The sequence below is a fragment of the Notamacropus eugenii genome, chromosome 5 (assembly GCF_028372415.1).
Source record: "Notamacropus eugenii isolate mMacEug1 chromosome 5, mMacEug1.pri_v2, whole genome shotgun sequence".
NCBI classification, from domain to species: Eukaryota; Metazoa; Chordata; class Mammalia; order Diprotodontia; family Macropodidae; genus Notamacropus; species Notamacropus eugenii.
The window spans coordinates 29089827-29107669 of NC_092876.1; the positions used below are offsets into that span (position 1 = coordinate 29089827).

The 17843-nt window shown below is 39.8% G+C and overlaps 1 protein-coding gene and 1 long non-coding RNA gene across 6 annotated transcripts in view; one reads left to right on the forward strand and one right to left on the reverse strand.

Annotated features, from left to right (window-relative positions):
• The first annotated feature begins 4412 nt into the window (after positions 1 to 4412).
• Positions 4413 to 17843, forward strand: part of LOC140503810 (uncharacterized) — a 35673-nt gene continuing 22242 nt past the window's right edge. Inside the window, exon 1 of the long non-coding RNA XR_011966884.1 lies at positions 4413 to 4707. This is a non-coding gene — a long non-coding RNA (uncharacterized lncRNA). The remainder of the gene's footprint in view (positions 4708 to 17843) is intronic.
• The window catches only part of ZC3H4 (zinc finger CCCH-type containing 4), a 56034-nt gene continuing 53332 nt past the window's right edge, over positions 15142 to 17843 (reverse strand). For 3 of the 5 annotated variants that reach the window (XR_011966877.1, XM_072608102.1, XM_072608106.1), the window contains 2 exons: positions 16054 to 16109; positions 15142 to 15729 (listed from right to left, as the gene is read on the reverse strand). Coding sequence is in view for 2 of the 5 variants with exons in the window: in XM_072608102.1 (XP_072464203.1) it covers positions 16097 to 16109 (13 nt within the window). In the remaining 3 variants the exon portion in view is untranslated. Of the gene's footprint in view, positions 15730 to 16053; positions 16110 to 17843 lie in introns of those variants that run through there. The other 2 variants (XR_011966879.1, XR_011966878.1) reach the window with 1 other exon arrangement.

Here is a 17843-nt window from a genome sequence, read left to right on the forward strand (position 1 = left end):
AGCATGAAAAGGTAAACAGCAAAGAGAAGTCATAAGGGACTTACTAAAGTTGAACTGTTTACATTCCTACATGGAAAGACAATATTTGTAACTCTTGAAACTTTTTTCAGTATCTGGGTGTTGGTGGGATTACACACACATACACACACACACACACACACACACACACACACAAGTACAAGGTGAACATCTTTAAAAAATGAAATTAAAGGGTGAGAGAGAGATATATTGGGAAAAGAAAGGGAGAAATGGAATGGGGCAAATTATCTCTCATAAAAGAGGCAAGTAAAAGACTTTTCAGTGGAGGGGCAAAAGCGGCGAGGTGAGAGAAAAAACATGGTTACTCTCATCACATTCGACTAAAGGAATTAATAAAATGCACACTCATTTTGGTATGAAAATCTATCTTACAATACAGGAAAGTGGGGGATAAGGGGATAAGCAGGGTGGGGGGGATGATGGAAGGGAGGGCATGGGGAGGAGGGAGAAATTTGAGGTTGACACTCATGGGGAGGGACAGGATCAAAAGAGAATAGAAGTAATGGGGGACAGGATAGGATGGAGGGAAATATAGTTAGTCTTACACAACACAACTATTATGCAAGTCATTTGCAAAACTACACAGATATGGCCTATATTGAATTGCTTGCGTTCCCAATGGGGATGGGTGGGGAGGGAGGGAGGAAGAGAAGTTGGAACTCAAAGTTTTAGGAACAACTGTTGAGTATTGTTCTTGTATACAACTAGGAAATGAGAAATACAGGTAATGGGGTATAGAAAGTTATCTTGCCCTACAGGACAAAAGAAGATGGGGATAAGGGAAGGGAGGGAGGTTAGAAGGGAGGGCAGATTGGTGATAAGGGTAATTAGAATGCTCGACTTTTTGGGGTGGGGGAGGGGGAAAATGGGGAGAAAATTTGAAACTCAAAATTTTGTGGAAATGAATGTTGAAAACTTAAATAAATTTAAATTAAAAAAAGACCAGAGTTGAATGAAAACAAAATCTGACTTTCAAATGCAAGATTTAAGAAAAGCATAAAAAGGTAAACTTGGAAGAGAAATCATAAGGGATTCAATAAGGTTAAATTGTTTACATTCTACCATGGGAAGATAATACTTGTAGCTCCTAAGAACTTTCTTATTATTAGGGCTATTAGAAGACACATACACACAGGGCACATGTGTGAGTTAAATATGATGGGAAGCTATCTAAAAAAATAAAATTAAGGAGTGAGAAAGGGGAATGCACTGGGAAAAAAAGGAAAGAGAAAGATAGTACGGGGCAAATTATCTCACATAAAAGAGTTGTGAAAGCGCTCTTACAGTGGAAGAAAAGATGGGGGGAAGGGGATAGGGACATTTGATCTTATTCTCATCAGAATTGGTTCAAAAGAGGATAACATACACAGTCAATTGGGTATAGAAATCTATCTTTTTTTAAAAATTAATTTATTTGTTTTCAGTTTGCTACAATCACTTCCATATATCTTAGATTTTCCCCCTTCCCTCTCCCTCGCCACTCCTTCCCCCATCTCTCCCCAAGATGGTGTATAATCTTATATAGGTTCTACACATATATTCTTATTAAATACATTTTCACCTTAGTCATGTTGCATAGAAGAATTAAAATGAATGGGAGGAACCATAAAACAAAACAAAACATAGCATAACACAAGAGAAAATAGGCTGCTTCATTCTGTGATCCAATTCCATAGTTCTTTTTCTGGATGTAGAAGGCGTTTTGCCTAGAGTGCATTAGAAATTTTTTAGGTCCTTGCATTGCTGTAAAGGACTAATTTTACCAGAAAAATTCCTCACACACTGATTGTTGCTGTGTACAAAGTTTTCCTGGTTCTGCTCCTTTCACTCAGCATCAGTTCATGTAAGTCCTTTCAGGCCTCTCTGATGTCTTCCTGTTCATCATTTCTTATAGCACAGTAGTATTCCATTACATTCATGTACCACAACTTGTTCAGCCATTCTCCAACTGATGGGTATCCCCTCGATTTCCAATTCTATGCCACCACTAAAAGAGCTGCTATAAAGATTTTTGCACAAGTAGACCCTTATTCCATTTTTTTAAAATCTCTTTGGGATACAGACCAAGTAGTGGTATTGCTGGATCAAAGGGTATGCACAGTTTGATTGCCCTTTGGGCATAGTTCTAAATTGCTCTTCAGAATGGCTGGATCAGTTCACAACTCCACCAACAATGCACTAGTGTCCCAACTTTCCCACATCTTCTCCAACATTTAACATTTTCCTTTTCTGTCATATTAGCTAATCTGATAGATTGGGGGAGGGGGTACCTCAGAATTGTTTTAATGTGCATTTCTCTAATCAATATTAACTTAGAGCATTCTTATATGACTACAGATAGCTTTGATTTCTTCATCTGAAAACTTCCTGTACAAATCTGTTGACCATTTATCAACTAGGGAATGACTTGTACTCTTTTAAACTTGACTCCTTTCTCTACATATCTGAGACATTGAGTGGGTGTGTGTGTGTGTGTGTGTGTGTGACTGGCTACATAGGGGCAGGGGGTCTGCTGTTCAGAGGGTTCTATAAGGAAGTTACAATGTTGGGGCTGGGGCAGCTTTATTAGGATTCCATCATTCCCCCCCAAAGAGCTAGAGCCCAAATTCATTTGGGAAAAGCAATGAAGGTCTCGGCTTCTGTAGCTTTTTTAGGCTGAAAAGAGACACACAGCTGTCCCTACCTCAGGAGGTCCCAAGGAGGAGGTTGAGTGGAACTGAGCATAGGTCACATCCAGGGGATGATGGGTGAATCTCAAACTGGTATCCATTGTTTGGATAAATCCCATCAGAGACACATGCTGTAAAAAAAATGTTTCTCAACTTTTTGGAAGCTTTTTTTGTGATGGCAAAGAACTGAAAAACTAAGAGAATACCCATCAACTGATCAGTGATCGGACAAATGATGGTACATAAATGTGATGGAATACTATTGTACTATTTGCTATTGTAAAAAAAAATGCTGAAAGGGATGGCTCCACAGAAACCTGTGAAGACTTAAGAGTAATAATAGCTACCATTTATATGCCTCTTTTTTTAATTAATCAATCAATCAATCAACATTCATTAAATGCCTACCAGTTCAAGGAACATGTGTACTCATGCCAGGGTTGCAGAGAGCTTACACATTTTGGGGGTAAGATACACAAATTGCTTCGCAGTTTTGCCATGGCCATGCTGTTCTCTAGAAGCTGGTATTTTAGTGGGGACTTGAAGAAAGGGGGGGAAGTAGTCAGAGCAGAAGAGATAGAGGGCTCCATTCAGGGGGCAGCCACAGCGAATGTGCAACAGCCAGGAGGCCTATGTCACTTGATTGAAAAATAACAAATGGGTTCTTCTATTGATCCTTCTTGCCTATGTGACCTTGAACAAATCGGTTCTGTTCTCCTTGGACCTCAGTTCTCTCATCTGCAAAAGAAGGGTTAGACTAGTTGTCCTCTGTGCTTCCCTTCAGGTCCAAATTCATAACCTGTGATCTGCGGTCTCAGCCCTGACTCTCTTGAAAAATGGAAGGATCTTCTGAGAAAGAAAACTCTTTCCAAAGACCAGTACTTTCTTACTTTGTGGATGGGACACAGGGTGTGTCTGCAGAGGAACACAATCTACTTCAGTGTCTTCTGACCCTGTTTCAGAGCAGCAAAGAAAATTGTCTTCTCTGAGATGAAGAACTGGAAAAAAATCCCAGAATTCCACTATCCCCAGGGCTCTCTCACGGTGATGGTGTACAAGCAGATTGGAAAGACCCAGTTAGATCCATGGGGCTTATTGGACTTTGAACAAGAAGGCTAAAGCAGATCAATACAACATGGGTGGTAGGACCAACATTGGCTAAGGTCAGAGTCTCACAGGACCCAGCTAGTGTTGCCCAAAAAGACAGTAAGTGTCCTTGTGACTTAATCTGAGGCTCAGAACCACTGACCTGGGTCCCTGGTTACCTAAATACAAAACCCCAGAATGTGAAGCTTCTCAGGCTTAACATATCCTATTGACCAGACACAATGCAATGGTGAATATCTAGGCAGGGGAGTTGTAGTCCACCTGAACCAATGCTGTATCTCTGCCGAATATCCTTTCTATGCTACTGTTCACTAAATTTTCATTTGTTAATTGTTAAAATGGTCTACAAGTGTCTTGTTTCATTCTAAATCATGAGTCTGAACCACTGGACTGGGCTGAGTCATGTCTGGTCCAAAACACCAGGCCATGAGTTAGCTGGGAAGCTGTTGGGGGTGTAAGCTCAGGAAGCCAGTGGGGCTCAGTGTTAGAGCCACCCAATGGGTACAATCAGGTCCCTGTGGCAGAGGAAGAAGATACAGAAAAGATGACCATCTGACTAGTAGGAGTCTACCAGTGTGAGTACAAAAAGGAATTTGGAGGGGTGTCCACTCTTTTTTAATGGTTTCCTCCCTCTCTCTTGTCAAATTTCAATCCATAGTTGGTGCAGGATTCCTCTCCTCTGTTGCCGAGTGATCCAACTGTGACATCACTGACTTAGAGGACAACAGAGTGCTTGAACAGTCAAGTTTATGAAGTAGAATCTTCTGTAGTCTTGGCAACAGTCACCCTGTGCCTTCATTATTGGTGCCTCAGTTCTTCTCCTGCTTACCCTGAACCGGTCACCCTTTGCTTGACATTCCTGTACCTCCCAGAGGGATGAACCTGATGATACGTGAGTATATTCTCAGTCTTCCCTTCAAGGACACTTTTTCTCAGTATCTATTTTGGGGGATTAAGTGACTGCAAAAGAAAAGAAAAAGAAAAAAAGAAGCTAGAAATCTTGAATAATTGCAATAGTAAATCTTGGTCCAGGATAGCAGTTAATGGAAAATACCTCCCTCCTCTTAGGATGGGTGCACTGTGATGTACATGATCAGATTCCGTCCATTGCTTTTGTTTCACTAGCTTTTCTTTCAATTTCTGTTTTTGGAGGAAGGGTAGGATTGGTTTGGGTGGGAGGAAGCAGCGGTGGGGAATATCTAGAAATAGCTATTGGGTAGACAGAAGGCACTGATAAACCTGATTGTTTTTTTCCAGAATGAGACTAGAGAACACTAGAGACAATGTCAGGATGGGTTGATGACTTGGTTAGTCTAATTGAGCTTCTTTCTTTTTTTAATCTTTGTTACAAGGATTGGTTCACCAGTTAGAGGATGGAGGAAGGACAGACTTGGAAATGATCATGATGTTTTAGATTAAATAAGATTAAAAGCATATTAACATATACATATGTGTATATTTATGTATGTCATTGTTATATGCTGTTATATTTATTAGATATTTTTATAACATTTATCACACATTTAGGGCTGGAAAGACTTCTAGGAATACTTTAGACCAACCTCCTTACAGAGACCCATGGAGGCTATGAGACTCATCCAAGGTCATACAGGTAGAACTAGGATTTGAATTCATGACCTCTGACTCCCAATCCAGAATTCTTTTCAGTATTGGTTATAGCTAAATGGAAGAATGTATTGCAAGTCCTCCTTGGAAAGACAAATAAAAAAATTGCTGGAGTTGGTTTTTACCATGAATCCAAAAGCAAAATACCAAACATTATGTAATGCGACATGTGGTCATTTTATCTAGCAGTACCCATGAAACACTAAGGATACAGAATTCTCTCACTGATCATTTGTAAATAATTTCACCACAAAATAATTTCCCTTTATTTGCCAATATCTATTGGGAGAGGTGAGAAAGAATAGAAATTCCAGAATCTCTAAATTAAATCAACATGCACCTGGTGATGTTAATGCAAGGGTGAGGAGGGTGGTTAAAAAAAAAAAAAAAGAAAAAGAAGAAACTTGAAAAAATATGACTCAGGAGAAAGAAATCAAAGGGACCAAAGATTTGTTTACACACTATGCAGAAACCTCACATAGTAAATTTGTTGTTCAGTCATTTGGGTCACATCCAACAGCGACATCAAGAAATACTAAGAAAGTTTTAAAAAAGGTATGCCTCAATCTGCACTCAGACTCCATCAGTTCTCTGGGGATGGAGAACATTTTTCATCGTAAGTCCTTCAGAACTGTCTTAGATCATGGTATCGCTGAGAAAAGCTAAGTCATTCACTGTTGATCATTGTACAGTGTTGCAGTTACTATGTACAATGTTCTCTTAATTCTGCTTTCTTCACTTTGTTTCAGTTCATGTAAGTCTTTCCAGGTTTTTTTGAGATCATCCTTCCTGATCATTATTTCTTGTAGCGCAATAGTATTCTATCACAATCGTATACCACAACTTGTTCAGCCATTCCCCAGTTGATAGCCATCCCCTCAATTTCTACTTCTTTGCCACCACAAAAGTGCTGTTATAAATATTTTTTTACAAATAGGTTCTTTTCAAAGTTAAATTCTCAGTTTCATGTACAATCGTCTTTTTTATTGTACCATATTATGGAAAGGCTTGTTTTATTCCATAAATTAAAAAGAAAATAAAAAGAAATGATGAGTTCAGTGATTTTAGAAAAAACATGGAAAAACTTGCATAAAATAATGAAGAGAAAAATGAGTAGAACGAAAAAAATATTGTATCCACTAACAGCAATACTATCTTAAGAATGACTTTGAGTGAATAAGTTATTTTGTCTATTATAAGTACCCAAATGAACTACAAAGGACATATGATGAGAGACACCATTTGCACCCAGAGAAAGAACTGATAAATAGATGTATAGAACAATTTTACATATATTTATTTACTTGTATCTAATGGGTAGCCTTCTCTAGGATGAGGGAAGGGGAAGGAAGAAAAAAAATAAATTTACATGATAATTTTGTTGTATATTTGAAAGAAATAACAAGTTGTGTATAGTAAATTTGCAGTTTCGTGCACAATCATCTTTTTTATCGTACAATGTCACGGAAATGCTTGTTTTATTTCATAAATTAAAAATAAAATTAAAAAAACCAAATAGACCCTTTTCCTTTTTAAAAAAAAAATTTCTTTGGGATACAGACAGTACTGGTATTGCTGGAACAAAGAATATGCATGGTTTATAGCCCTTTGGCCATAGTTTTAAATTGACTGTAGCATATTATTAATGGAGAACTATCATGGAGGAAAAATGTAAACAATATTATCAATAAAATGTATAATCTGAAAAGAAGGTGGGCTGGTCATAGGAGGAGAACAAGGGAAGGCTGATGGGCAGCCTGTGTGCGCCACTGGTATCCCTCTACTATCAAGAGACACAGAGGAAGACCTGCATACACTGTTGGGTGAACCCTTCAATTGAAGATTTTTGGGAGAATGTGGACAAAAATGGTGCAGGATTGAAAAGATGTGAATGGGATATAACCTGAATTCTTGAAGGAAGCAGATTGATGATCAGAATCATGAGTGCGCTGATAAGCACTGCTCTAAGCACTTGTTGAACATCATCAAGGATGGCTGATTTAGGTGGAAGGGGACTTGTTGACTTATTGACGAGGAAGACAGTTCTATCTAAGTTATGATGGCCTATGGCCAGGGAGCAAAGTGAGATGATGAGACAAATTAAGAGTCCTGGAAATGTAGACCACAACGCAACTTCCAAAAATAGAGAGACTTAGATCTCCCACTTGGCATGTGTTACTTTGTGGGGAAGTGGGGAACTCACTCAGGAGATGTAATTCTGCAGAAGGGCTAGGCTGTCCATATTAGTCATATTAGCTGGTATAACCCTTGCCAACAGCCAAGCAAGTTCGATGCTAGAAGTTTTATATAATTATGTCTTAGGACTGAGTAGCCACCATGGTTGCCTAGTCTAGCAATTGATCACGGTTAGGTCCACCAAGGACTCAGGGGATGCTTATATCCTATGATGAGGGCACCATCAGAAGAACTTTTCACTGTGCTAGAAAATTATTTGAGAAGAGGTATGTGAAATACTGGGGAGACGCTTCAGAAAGCGGGACAAAGGATATAACATTCTGCACAAGCTGCCTGAAATCCTGAAGGTTTCCTAGGTCTCTAAAGGGACACCTACAAAGAGGGTGGTTGAGATTTGGTCCATAGGAGTCCCTTCAGAGTACCCAGAGAAGAACAGGGAGAGGCTCCCCAGGAAGGGAAAGACGTTGAAAGGCGATGAGAGCTCTCAGACCTGAGAAGCCAAAGATGGAGCTGGAGTGAGATACGGGCAAACAAGGAGAGAAGGAGGAGGGGCCTGCGTCTCACTCCTACTGGGGCAGTATTTGGTTCCTCACTTGCTCATGGGGTGCTAGAAATTTTGGACAACTAGTGACAGCACTTTCTGAATTGTGAAGCAGTGATTCCTTGAGAGTGTACCATCCCCTTCCCAGGAAGTCACTCTTCATTGTGGGCTTTAACGGACATTGTTGGATATGGAAACTCTGGGGTCTGCCAGATTTTGGCACTCTTGGGTTTGTCTGATGGGCTGCTCCCAAGCTTGTAACATTTACCCATTAGGCAGCATAGGGGGCTGGGATGAGCAGACTCACACCCTTCTGGGATAGGAGGTAACTTGGGTTAAAGGGATTAGGGAATAAAAGGGAGAACAAGGAGAGGAAATAAGCATTTATGGAACATCTACTGTATGCTAAGCACTTTATAAATACTGTCTCACTTGACAAGTGTTTTCATTCCTTGGTATTTATCCTCCATCCTTTTAAAAGCAAATGTCTTTTTGCATTATCCAGATGTCATAAGACCACAGATTTAGCGCTAAAAGGAACCTTAGGAATCACCAAGTTCAACTTTACAGATGAAGAAACTTAGGACCAGAGAGGGGAAGTGATTTGTCCCTAGCAAGTGGGTCAGCTTAGGTCATCCTGGTTCCACTGTGCCCTATCCATTATGGTACTTTGCCTTTGACATTAATGTCAGCTCCATCAAATGGAAATTGGAAGTTAATAAGCAATGGACCTAGAGAGGGTCAAGATTCCTGAATGTGGTATGCAGGACACTACCAGTCACTGACCCCCTATTTCTGATTGGGAATTACTGACTATGATCAAGTCCCTCCCAGAGAAATCAGGGTGAACTGAATTGTGTAAGGAGCCCACTGGGCAATGAGACACAACAGGTCTTCGCTTTGCCACCTGGGCTGATTTGAACAGAGGCACAGGATCAGCTCAGAGTTCAGACAGGTCATCTTTCAATCTATGTGGTCCAAAGAAACTCACTCTGGATAATTATAGTTATTTTGATTGAGAGCCTTTGATGTCTCCAAGAACTTGCCAGAGGTGTGATATGAGAGTGTCAGGGGAACAAGGACAATTATTGAAGGGCCTTAATGGGCCTGCTAGTGGTATCCTTGAAGACCCTTCATTTAACTTAATAAATGCTTTATCTACCAGCCTGACTGCTTGTCTCTCAAGAACTTTGGAATCAATTGTGAGACATGGGAGATGCTGATACAGGAGTGCCCAGCATGGTGTGCCCACATCAAAAAAAGGCACTGTGCTCTAGGAGCAAAGCAGAATTGTGGTAGCTCAAAAGAAACGTGAGATGCACAAATTTAGAGCCATCTCCCCTCCAAACTTTCATATGGACTATTTGTGCCCAACCTGTGGTAGAACCTTCCGAGCTCATCTGATCAGCCAGTTGGACACACTGTACCTTGACCCCAACATAGCGGTATCATTTTGGTCCTCTTCAGAATGAAGGACAACAACCAACCATATCAACCAGCTTGCTTGTTTGTCTGTCTGCTCCTCTGTCTATCTGTCTGTCATGTACCAGGTGCTGTGCTAGGTTCTGGGAATACAAGCACAGATTAAACAATCCCTACCCTCAAGAAGTTCTATGAGTCTAGGGGATGGGGGGCAGCTGTGAATTCCCTGTGTTGTGTGATCCCAGAATCTAGCCCTCCAGCTGAAGGAAATAATGAGCAAATACCTCACAGGTGATTCCAAATTCAAACATCCATAAGCTGGACAGTTCCGGCACAGACCTTCTGACTTACAGTACAGTTTCCTCAGCTGTTTACTTCTTACAGAAAGGGGACGATTCTATTTTGCATTGACCTGCCTGGGTTCATGTTATTCATCAACCCCACTAGAAATGGTAAGCTGCTTGAGGGCAGGGACTGTTTAATATTGCAGACCCTCCTCACTTTTTAATGGGTTCATGGAAAGGGTGGTTGGGGACATGAGCCATCCTACCTGGAAGACTTTATTACATTTGGGATGACTTTAACATGACAAGACGAAGGAAGACTGCAGGTATATCAGCTCCATGAAAAGCAGGCAGTTGACAAGTTCTGAGGCTTCTGAGTCTCCATCAAGGGCAGAGGTCCCATAGCATCTCCTCTGGGAATGAAGACTAGCCATGATGAAACAGAAGGGCTTCTCCCCCAACCCTGTGCAGAGAGAGATCAAGAGCTGAATGTGGATGGTGTGGCTCCTTCCCCAGACTGCCCCAACTGCCAAGCCTCTTACCCATCTCACCTCCAATGGAAGAAAACCCTTCATAATCAGACTCCCTCACACCTTTTTGCTCTTCGGATTTGACTCCAGGTGCTCCAAGTTGCAGTGATTTTTACCTTTTTGCGGTTCCACAAATAAGACATTGCATCTCCTGACTCCAGGTATTTTCCCCAGGCTATTTCCCATGCCTGGGATGCTCTCTCTCCTTATCTGTCTCCTGGATTTTCTGGCTTCCTTCAGTCTCAGCTAACATCCCACCTCCTTCAAGAAGCATTAACGATGCTTAATTAATAATTCCCTTAGATTACCCCCTATTTCCCTTGTCTATATATTGTATGTACCAAGTTGTTTGAACGTTGTCTCCATTAAAACATGAACCCCTCGAGTACTGGGACCAAGTTTTTACCTTTCTTTATATCCTAGGATTGAAGTACAATACCTGATATGTAGGAAGGACTTAATAAATGCTTACTGGCTTACTGACTTGATGAGCATTGTTTGAGGTCTAAAGGAGCCCTTTAGGTTACACACGGATGCCAGACTTGGGAGCTGAGGGGTAGGAAGTTGAACACCAACCGAAATAGCTTACATCTGAAAGCAAGAATGCCCTCAGATGTGGTCTCTTACCAACTGATTGGGGTTCTGAGTATGGAGGCCAATTTCAGATATGGACAAACACAAACCATTGATTTCTATTTTGACAAGGACCGAGTTGGATAATGGGCATTTCATCTCTGTCCTCGTATCCCTAATACATGATGTAGTGAACAAAGGATCAGACTTAGAACCCAGGAACGGCTGGGTTTTATCCTTCCTTGGACACACTAGCTAGGCATCCCCAGGCAAGTTACTTAACCTTCCAGGGCCCAAGGCAACTCTCTAAGGCACTAAGTTAGAGGAATTACCCATATGCACTGGGGGATGGAATTTCCAGACTGAGCTTTCCTCACACCAATAATATCATAGATGTGGACCAAAAAAAAAAACAAAACCAAAAACTAACCCATATAGAGTAGAAGATGTATTCTTAACCAGAGAATAGAGGCAATTGAAAATATAACTGATTTACATGAAGCTGAAAAACTTCTGTACAAACAAAATCAACACATTTAGGATAAGAAGAGAAGAGGTAGAATAACAAAAAAACTTTCAAAAAAATCAAATTTCTCTTATAAAAGTCTCCTATCCAAGACATATTTTTTAAAGATCGTAAAGGAATGCACAGCTGTGGATCAATGTAGATGACAGATAGGCAGATAGATATAACAAACATCTATTCCCCAATAGATAAGTGGTCAAAAGATGTGAACAACGTTCTCAAAAGAATTACACATTATTAACAACCACATCAAAGAATGCTCCAAATCGGTAATGATAAGAAAAACAGAAATAAAAACAACTCTGAGGTTTCACTACACACACTACAAAGTGGCAGAACTAGTCACTGTGAGAGGGCTTGCAGAAAGGTAGGTACACTGAAGTGCTATTGGTGGGCTGGTGAGTCCAAACAACCATTTCGGAAAGGAATTTGGAATTATACCACTAAAAGGACCAAGATATCCTTACCCTTTGACCCAGAGGTTCTATTACTAGGCTTATGACCCAAAGTGGCCATTGATAAAAAAGAAAAAAAAAGTCCTCACATTTACCAAAATATTTATAGCAGCACTTTTTTGTGACAGCAAAGAGTTACAAGAAAAGTAGATACGTCTTGATTGAGGATTGGCTAAAAAAGCTGGAGTACACGAATACAATGGAATATGACTGTGCTGTAAGAAATGATGTATGGGATGAATACAGAGAAGAAAGGAAGTATCTCCATGAACTGATGCAGAAGGAAGTAATCAGAGCCAAGAAAACACACACATCGACTGTAACAATGTAAATAGAAGGACAGCCACACACACAAGGTCCACAGTGAACGTTGCAAAATTATAAAGAACAAGCATAGTCTGAAAGAAGAAACAGGAGAAGACATTCTCAGCCCACTCCTTTTCAGAGGTAGGGAGGTCCACACGTTATATGTTACATATTTTTTATATGTTCAGATTTTCTTGATAGACTGATCATTTAAGCTGATTTCTCCCTCTTTTGTTGTCTTAAAAGTACTATTTGTAACATAGGATGGTTCTCTGGGGTGGGGAATAGGATATTGGGGAAAATTATGGAGATGCTAAAAAAAAACAAAAGACATCCATATAAACTTAGTTTTAGAAAAGAAACCCACACAATCGCAGCACCAAGCCTGATGTGAGGTTTCTCACCCCACCCCCAACAGTTATAGTGTTTTCTTCTCTGCTTAGAAAGAAAACCAACAGCCCCTTTTCAGCATTTATCGATAGCATTGCTACTCTATTACCTAGTAGACTCAAAGATGATATTCTATTCATCAGAATTTTTGGTAATAGAAGCTTTGTCATTTTGTAAATGTGCCACATTGGCATATGTCAAAGTGAGACCTCAGATATGGACAGCTGTATTCCAAGGGGAGGCTGGAACTTTCATTAGGGTTGATTTTTTTTATCAGATGAAATATCAAAATTTTTAAAACTTCCTTCTATTTGGAGTAATACAGGAAAACTTTTAAATGTGAAATTATGTCCTGCATTTTGTCTGAAATAATTTTTAAATTCTTGAAACATTTTGGGAAAAACATGTGCAGGGCAATAGGAAGGGAGTCCAAAGAGGAATAAAGGAAGGCACATTGCTAGCCTGAAGGCTTTTCCTTAAAAACAGAGGCTCCAGGAGGAAATGACCAATCAGTCAGTCACCAGAAATTAAGCACCTACCCGGGAGCAGAGAGATCTCCCAGAGAGAGGACGCTACAGGGATAACAGAACACGTAGTGGTGAAAGCATCTGCCAAGGTTAAGTTCATACCAGACTGAATAATGATCAAGAAATCCAATGAGAAACTACTTCTTACCCAACAACAGCACAAAAGGTCAGCCAGAAGCCCACAGACAACAGCAAAGCCAGGGAAAGCACAGGATATGCCAGATGGGCCTAAGGTATACTGAAATCCTCACAGCATAGCAACCAGCACACAGACCCTAATACTCTGTCCTGAGACACCAGAGAGGGACAGGTCTAAGCAGCTAGCGCTAACCCTAAGAGATGGAAGAACTCAGGTGACTCAGACTGAGATCATTCAAGGCCAATCACTCCACCCAAAAGTGCAGAATAGCACTCAAAGCCCCACAAAGCCCCAATTCAGGAATTAAAGCTGAAGAGATAAGAGAATCAGAAAACACCAAACAATATCAAAAATTATTGTACTACTAGGGATCCCCCAAAAGGAGAAAATAACTCAGTAACAACTGCAACCAAAAACTCAAAAGAAAAATGGATTTTCCCCAAGGATTGCAAGAATGCCTAGAAATAAAGCAAAAGATTAGAAAGCAGAAGTTTCTTATGGAAAAAAGCTAGGAGAATAAACACCTTGGAAGAGAATATGATAAATCCTTTCCAAGTAAAGAATTCTCCTCAAATCTAAAATAGGGCAAACATATTAATGACATCATGAGACAAGAAAAATATTGGGACAAAATCAATAAACTGAAAAAAAATGGAAGAAAATGTAAGAGATCTGATGAAAAAAACTCATAGAAAAAAAAGGGGGAAGAGCCTTAAAAAATCACTGGATTCCCTTGAAAATGATGATTTAAGAAAAAAAGCCTAGATTCTATATTTCAAAAAATCATACATGAAAACTAACCAAATTTATTAGAATCAGAGGACAAAAACAGAATCTTCCAGTTATTTCCTAAAAGGAACCTAGTGAGGAAAAATCCCGGGAATTCTATAGTCAAAATCCAGAGCTCCCATGTCAAGGAAAACATATTATAAGCATTCATACATACAGTTCAAGTGCCAAGGTACCACAGTCAGGCTCACACAAGACATGAAAGCATTTTCTATAAGTGAGAGGAGATCTTAGAAAACAGTATTCTAAGAGAGAAAAGATAAAGGTTTACAACCAAGAATAACTTACCCTTACACAAACACACACATGCACACTCACCCTGAGTTTAGTGTAGAAATATATTAAACTCTATAGGAAAACAACCATGGATAAAAAGGTGAGCTGTTAAGAGAGGACAAGAAGAAAGGGAGATAAGCTCATCCACAGAGGGGAGTAGGAGAAGTGAAAAGTGAAAAAATAAAAAATACAGCTAAGAACTAAAATCTAAGGAGGGAAGGACTTAGATAGCCTCTTGGACAACTGGAGAATGACTGAACCCATTATGATATATGAACACAATGGAATATTATTGCACTCATACAAAACGAAAAAAGGAACAATTTCAGAGAATCCTGGGTAGGAGGAATTGAAGCAGAATGGGATGTGCAGGAGGAGAATTTGAGAAGCATTCTAAAGGAAAACCACTTTGAAAAAGTTAAGAGCTATGATCCACTCAATGACCAATCATATCTCCAGAGTCCCTGTTACTCACCTCCTGACAGAGAAATGAGAGACATAAGGTATAAGATCATGCATTTTGGAATTGGACTACCATAGGGATTCTCTTTGCTAGACTGTGGCTATTTTTATCAAGAAGTGTTTGGGTTGGTTTTTTCCCCCTTTCTTCCTCTCAGGTTTTAATGAAAGAGGAAAACGAGGGGTTAGCAAGAATGATGCCCCCTCCAAAAAAAAGAGGACCACTGTAACATTATTTAAAATGTGCAGGAGAGAAGTTCTGAATGAAACACAAACAAGCAGGACAGTTTTGAAAGTAACATAGAATTTATTATGTACTTTTTTTAAAGCAAGCAATATGAGTCATGATTTTATATAGAATTTTTTTGTGTTCTCTTTTTTGGGGGAAGGGTTAAGTTAAAATTTAAAAATATTTTTTTTAAAAAAGTGCTGCCAATCCAAGGAAAAGATAAGAAAAGATACTTCCCTCTCTTTTTTAGCAGAGGTGAGGGTTCGTATGCTGCCAGCCTTAGTTGATGTGTTGGTTTAGCTGAATTTTTCCCCTTCTGACTTTTTTTTTATCCTTTGTTACAAGGTATGGCTCACTGGATAGGGGAACAGGTAGGGATGGATTAAGAAATGGAGGTGATGTAAAAACAAAAGTTATCAGTTACAATTCTTGAAAAAGAAAGAAAAAAAGAGAAAGAGAAAAAAGAAAAAGAGAAAGGAAGAAATGAGGGAGGGAGGGAGGAAGGAAGGATGCTTAGGCATCTTGGAGCCTCTTCTGAAGAGTGTGCCCATAGGAGCAATAGGTTTTTGCAGCTTCTTTTGCAGCACCATCCTTCATGCCCAGAATGAGCGTGGACTGGCAGAAAGCCCAGGTGCAAGATGAAACTCTATAAGAAATGACAGAAGGGAGGGTGTTATGAGCCTTGTGGAATCAAGCTTCCCTCCCCAGAGGATACTCAACAGTTCAGGGTGTGACCAGGGTGAGAACTGATGCCCCACACAGGACTATATTCACTTACATCCAATCCTATGTGAGGTCTGAGAATGCAGTCAGAGCTACCCCAAAGCTTCCACAATGAATTTTGGTCTCTGGGGCCAAGAAAAACTCCAGGCCATGGATAGGACAGATTCTACTAGCTCAGGACAGCAGGGGTGGGAGATCTGCCCCAGGGGTGTTCTAAGGAAACTGACACTGACTTTTGGGCACTTACCTGGAGAAAAGCAGCATCAGCAAGCTGTTGGACCTGGCCATGGTCACTTCTCGTCTCTGGAAGGGGATAAGAAAACCATTACTGCAAAGAAGACCTTAGCATTAAGAAGCACTGGGCCAAATGGAGTAAGATGAAATTTGGGTTAAAAAAAAAAAAAGTATTTACAAGCACAAGACTGGGTGGAGCATAGCTGGACAGCAGTTTATTTGAAACAGATCTGGGGGATTTAGTGGATCACAAGCTCAGTTTAAGTCAGCCATGTGATGTGGAGGCCAGGAAAATTCATGCCATCTTAGGCTGAATTAAAAGAGGCAACATATTACATCTAATATGGAATGTCAGAGCTGAGAAGGTCCTTGGAGTATACAATTGGTCGGATCTTAGAGCACAGATTGGGATATAGCTGGAAGGGACTTTAGAACATATACAGAATGTTACAGATGAGAGGGACCTTAGAATAGAGAATGCCAGAGCTGGGATAGAACACAGAACATGGTGAATCAGAGCTGGAAGAGACCTTAGAACATAGAATAAGGGCTCTGAAATTGGGAGGAACCCTATGACATAAAAGAATATTAGGAGCCAATGGAAAAAATGTTAAAATTAAAAGAGATCACAGACCATAAAATATAAGTCTTTGAAGAAGAAGCATTAGAATAGTAAAGTTAACATGTAACTCAGGAAAGATTTTTTAAAAGAGAAAGCAGTTAGACTAGCAAAGCTGTACAAGAATTAGGAGCACAAGATTCTGAGTCGCAAGTAACATTAAAATATGGAATTTCAGAAGAAAAGTGGCTTTTAGGATACAGAAAAGCTTAGAGCTGGAAGAAGCTTAAAAATTAGAGAATCAGAGCCAGAAGGGACCTTAGAACAGCAAATGTCAGACCCAGAGAATGTTTTATAACAGGACTCAACCATTTTGGGGGTCCTGGACCCCTTTGGCAATTAGTCTGGTGAATCCTAAAGAACTCTTTTCAGGATCATGTCTTTAAATGCATAAAATAAATACATAAGATTACAAAGGAAACCAACTACTATTGAACTACTGTTACTAAAACATTCAAAGGTCCATGGTCATGGATTTCTGTGGACTTCAGGTTAAGAACCCCTGCCTTAGAACACAAACTATCAGAGTTGGAAGGTACCTTAAAATACTGAACACAGAACATCACAGCTAACAGAAAACTTAGAATATAGAAATTCAGAGCTAGGGATGCCCATCAACTGGGGAATGGCTGGACAAGCTGTAGTATATGATTCTGATGGAATATTATTGTACTATAAGAAATGATGAGCAGGATCCTCTCAGAAAAACCTGGAAATATCTGCATGAACTGATGCAAAGCGAAATGAGCAGAACCAGGAAAACATTGTACACAATAATAGTAATACCGTACAATGATCTATTGTGAACGACTTAGCTCTTCTCAGCAATACAAGGATCCAAGACAATTACAAAAGACACGATGAAAAATCCCATCCGCTGCCATAGAAAACACTGATGGAGCCTGAATGCAGATCGAAGCATACTTTCAAAACTTTCTTTGTTTTCCTTGTGGGATTTTTTTTGGTCTGTGGTTTCTTTCACAACATGACTAATATGGAAATATATTTTGCATGACTGCACATGTATAACCTGTATCAAATTGCCTGCCTTCTCAATGAGGCAGAGGGGAAAGAGGGAGGGGGAGAATGTGGAACTCAAAATTTAAAAAAACAAATGTTAAAAATTGTTTTTACATGTAACTGGGGGGAAATAAAACATTTTACATATATGTTTTAAAAGTCAG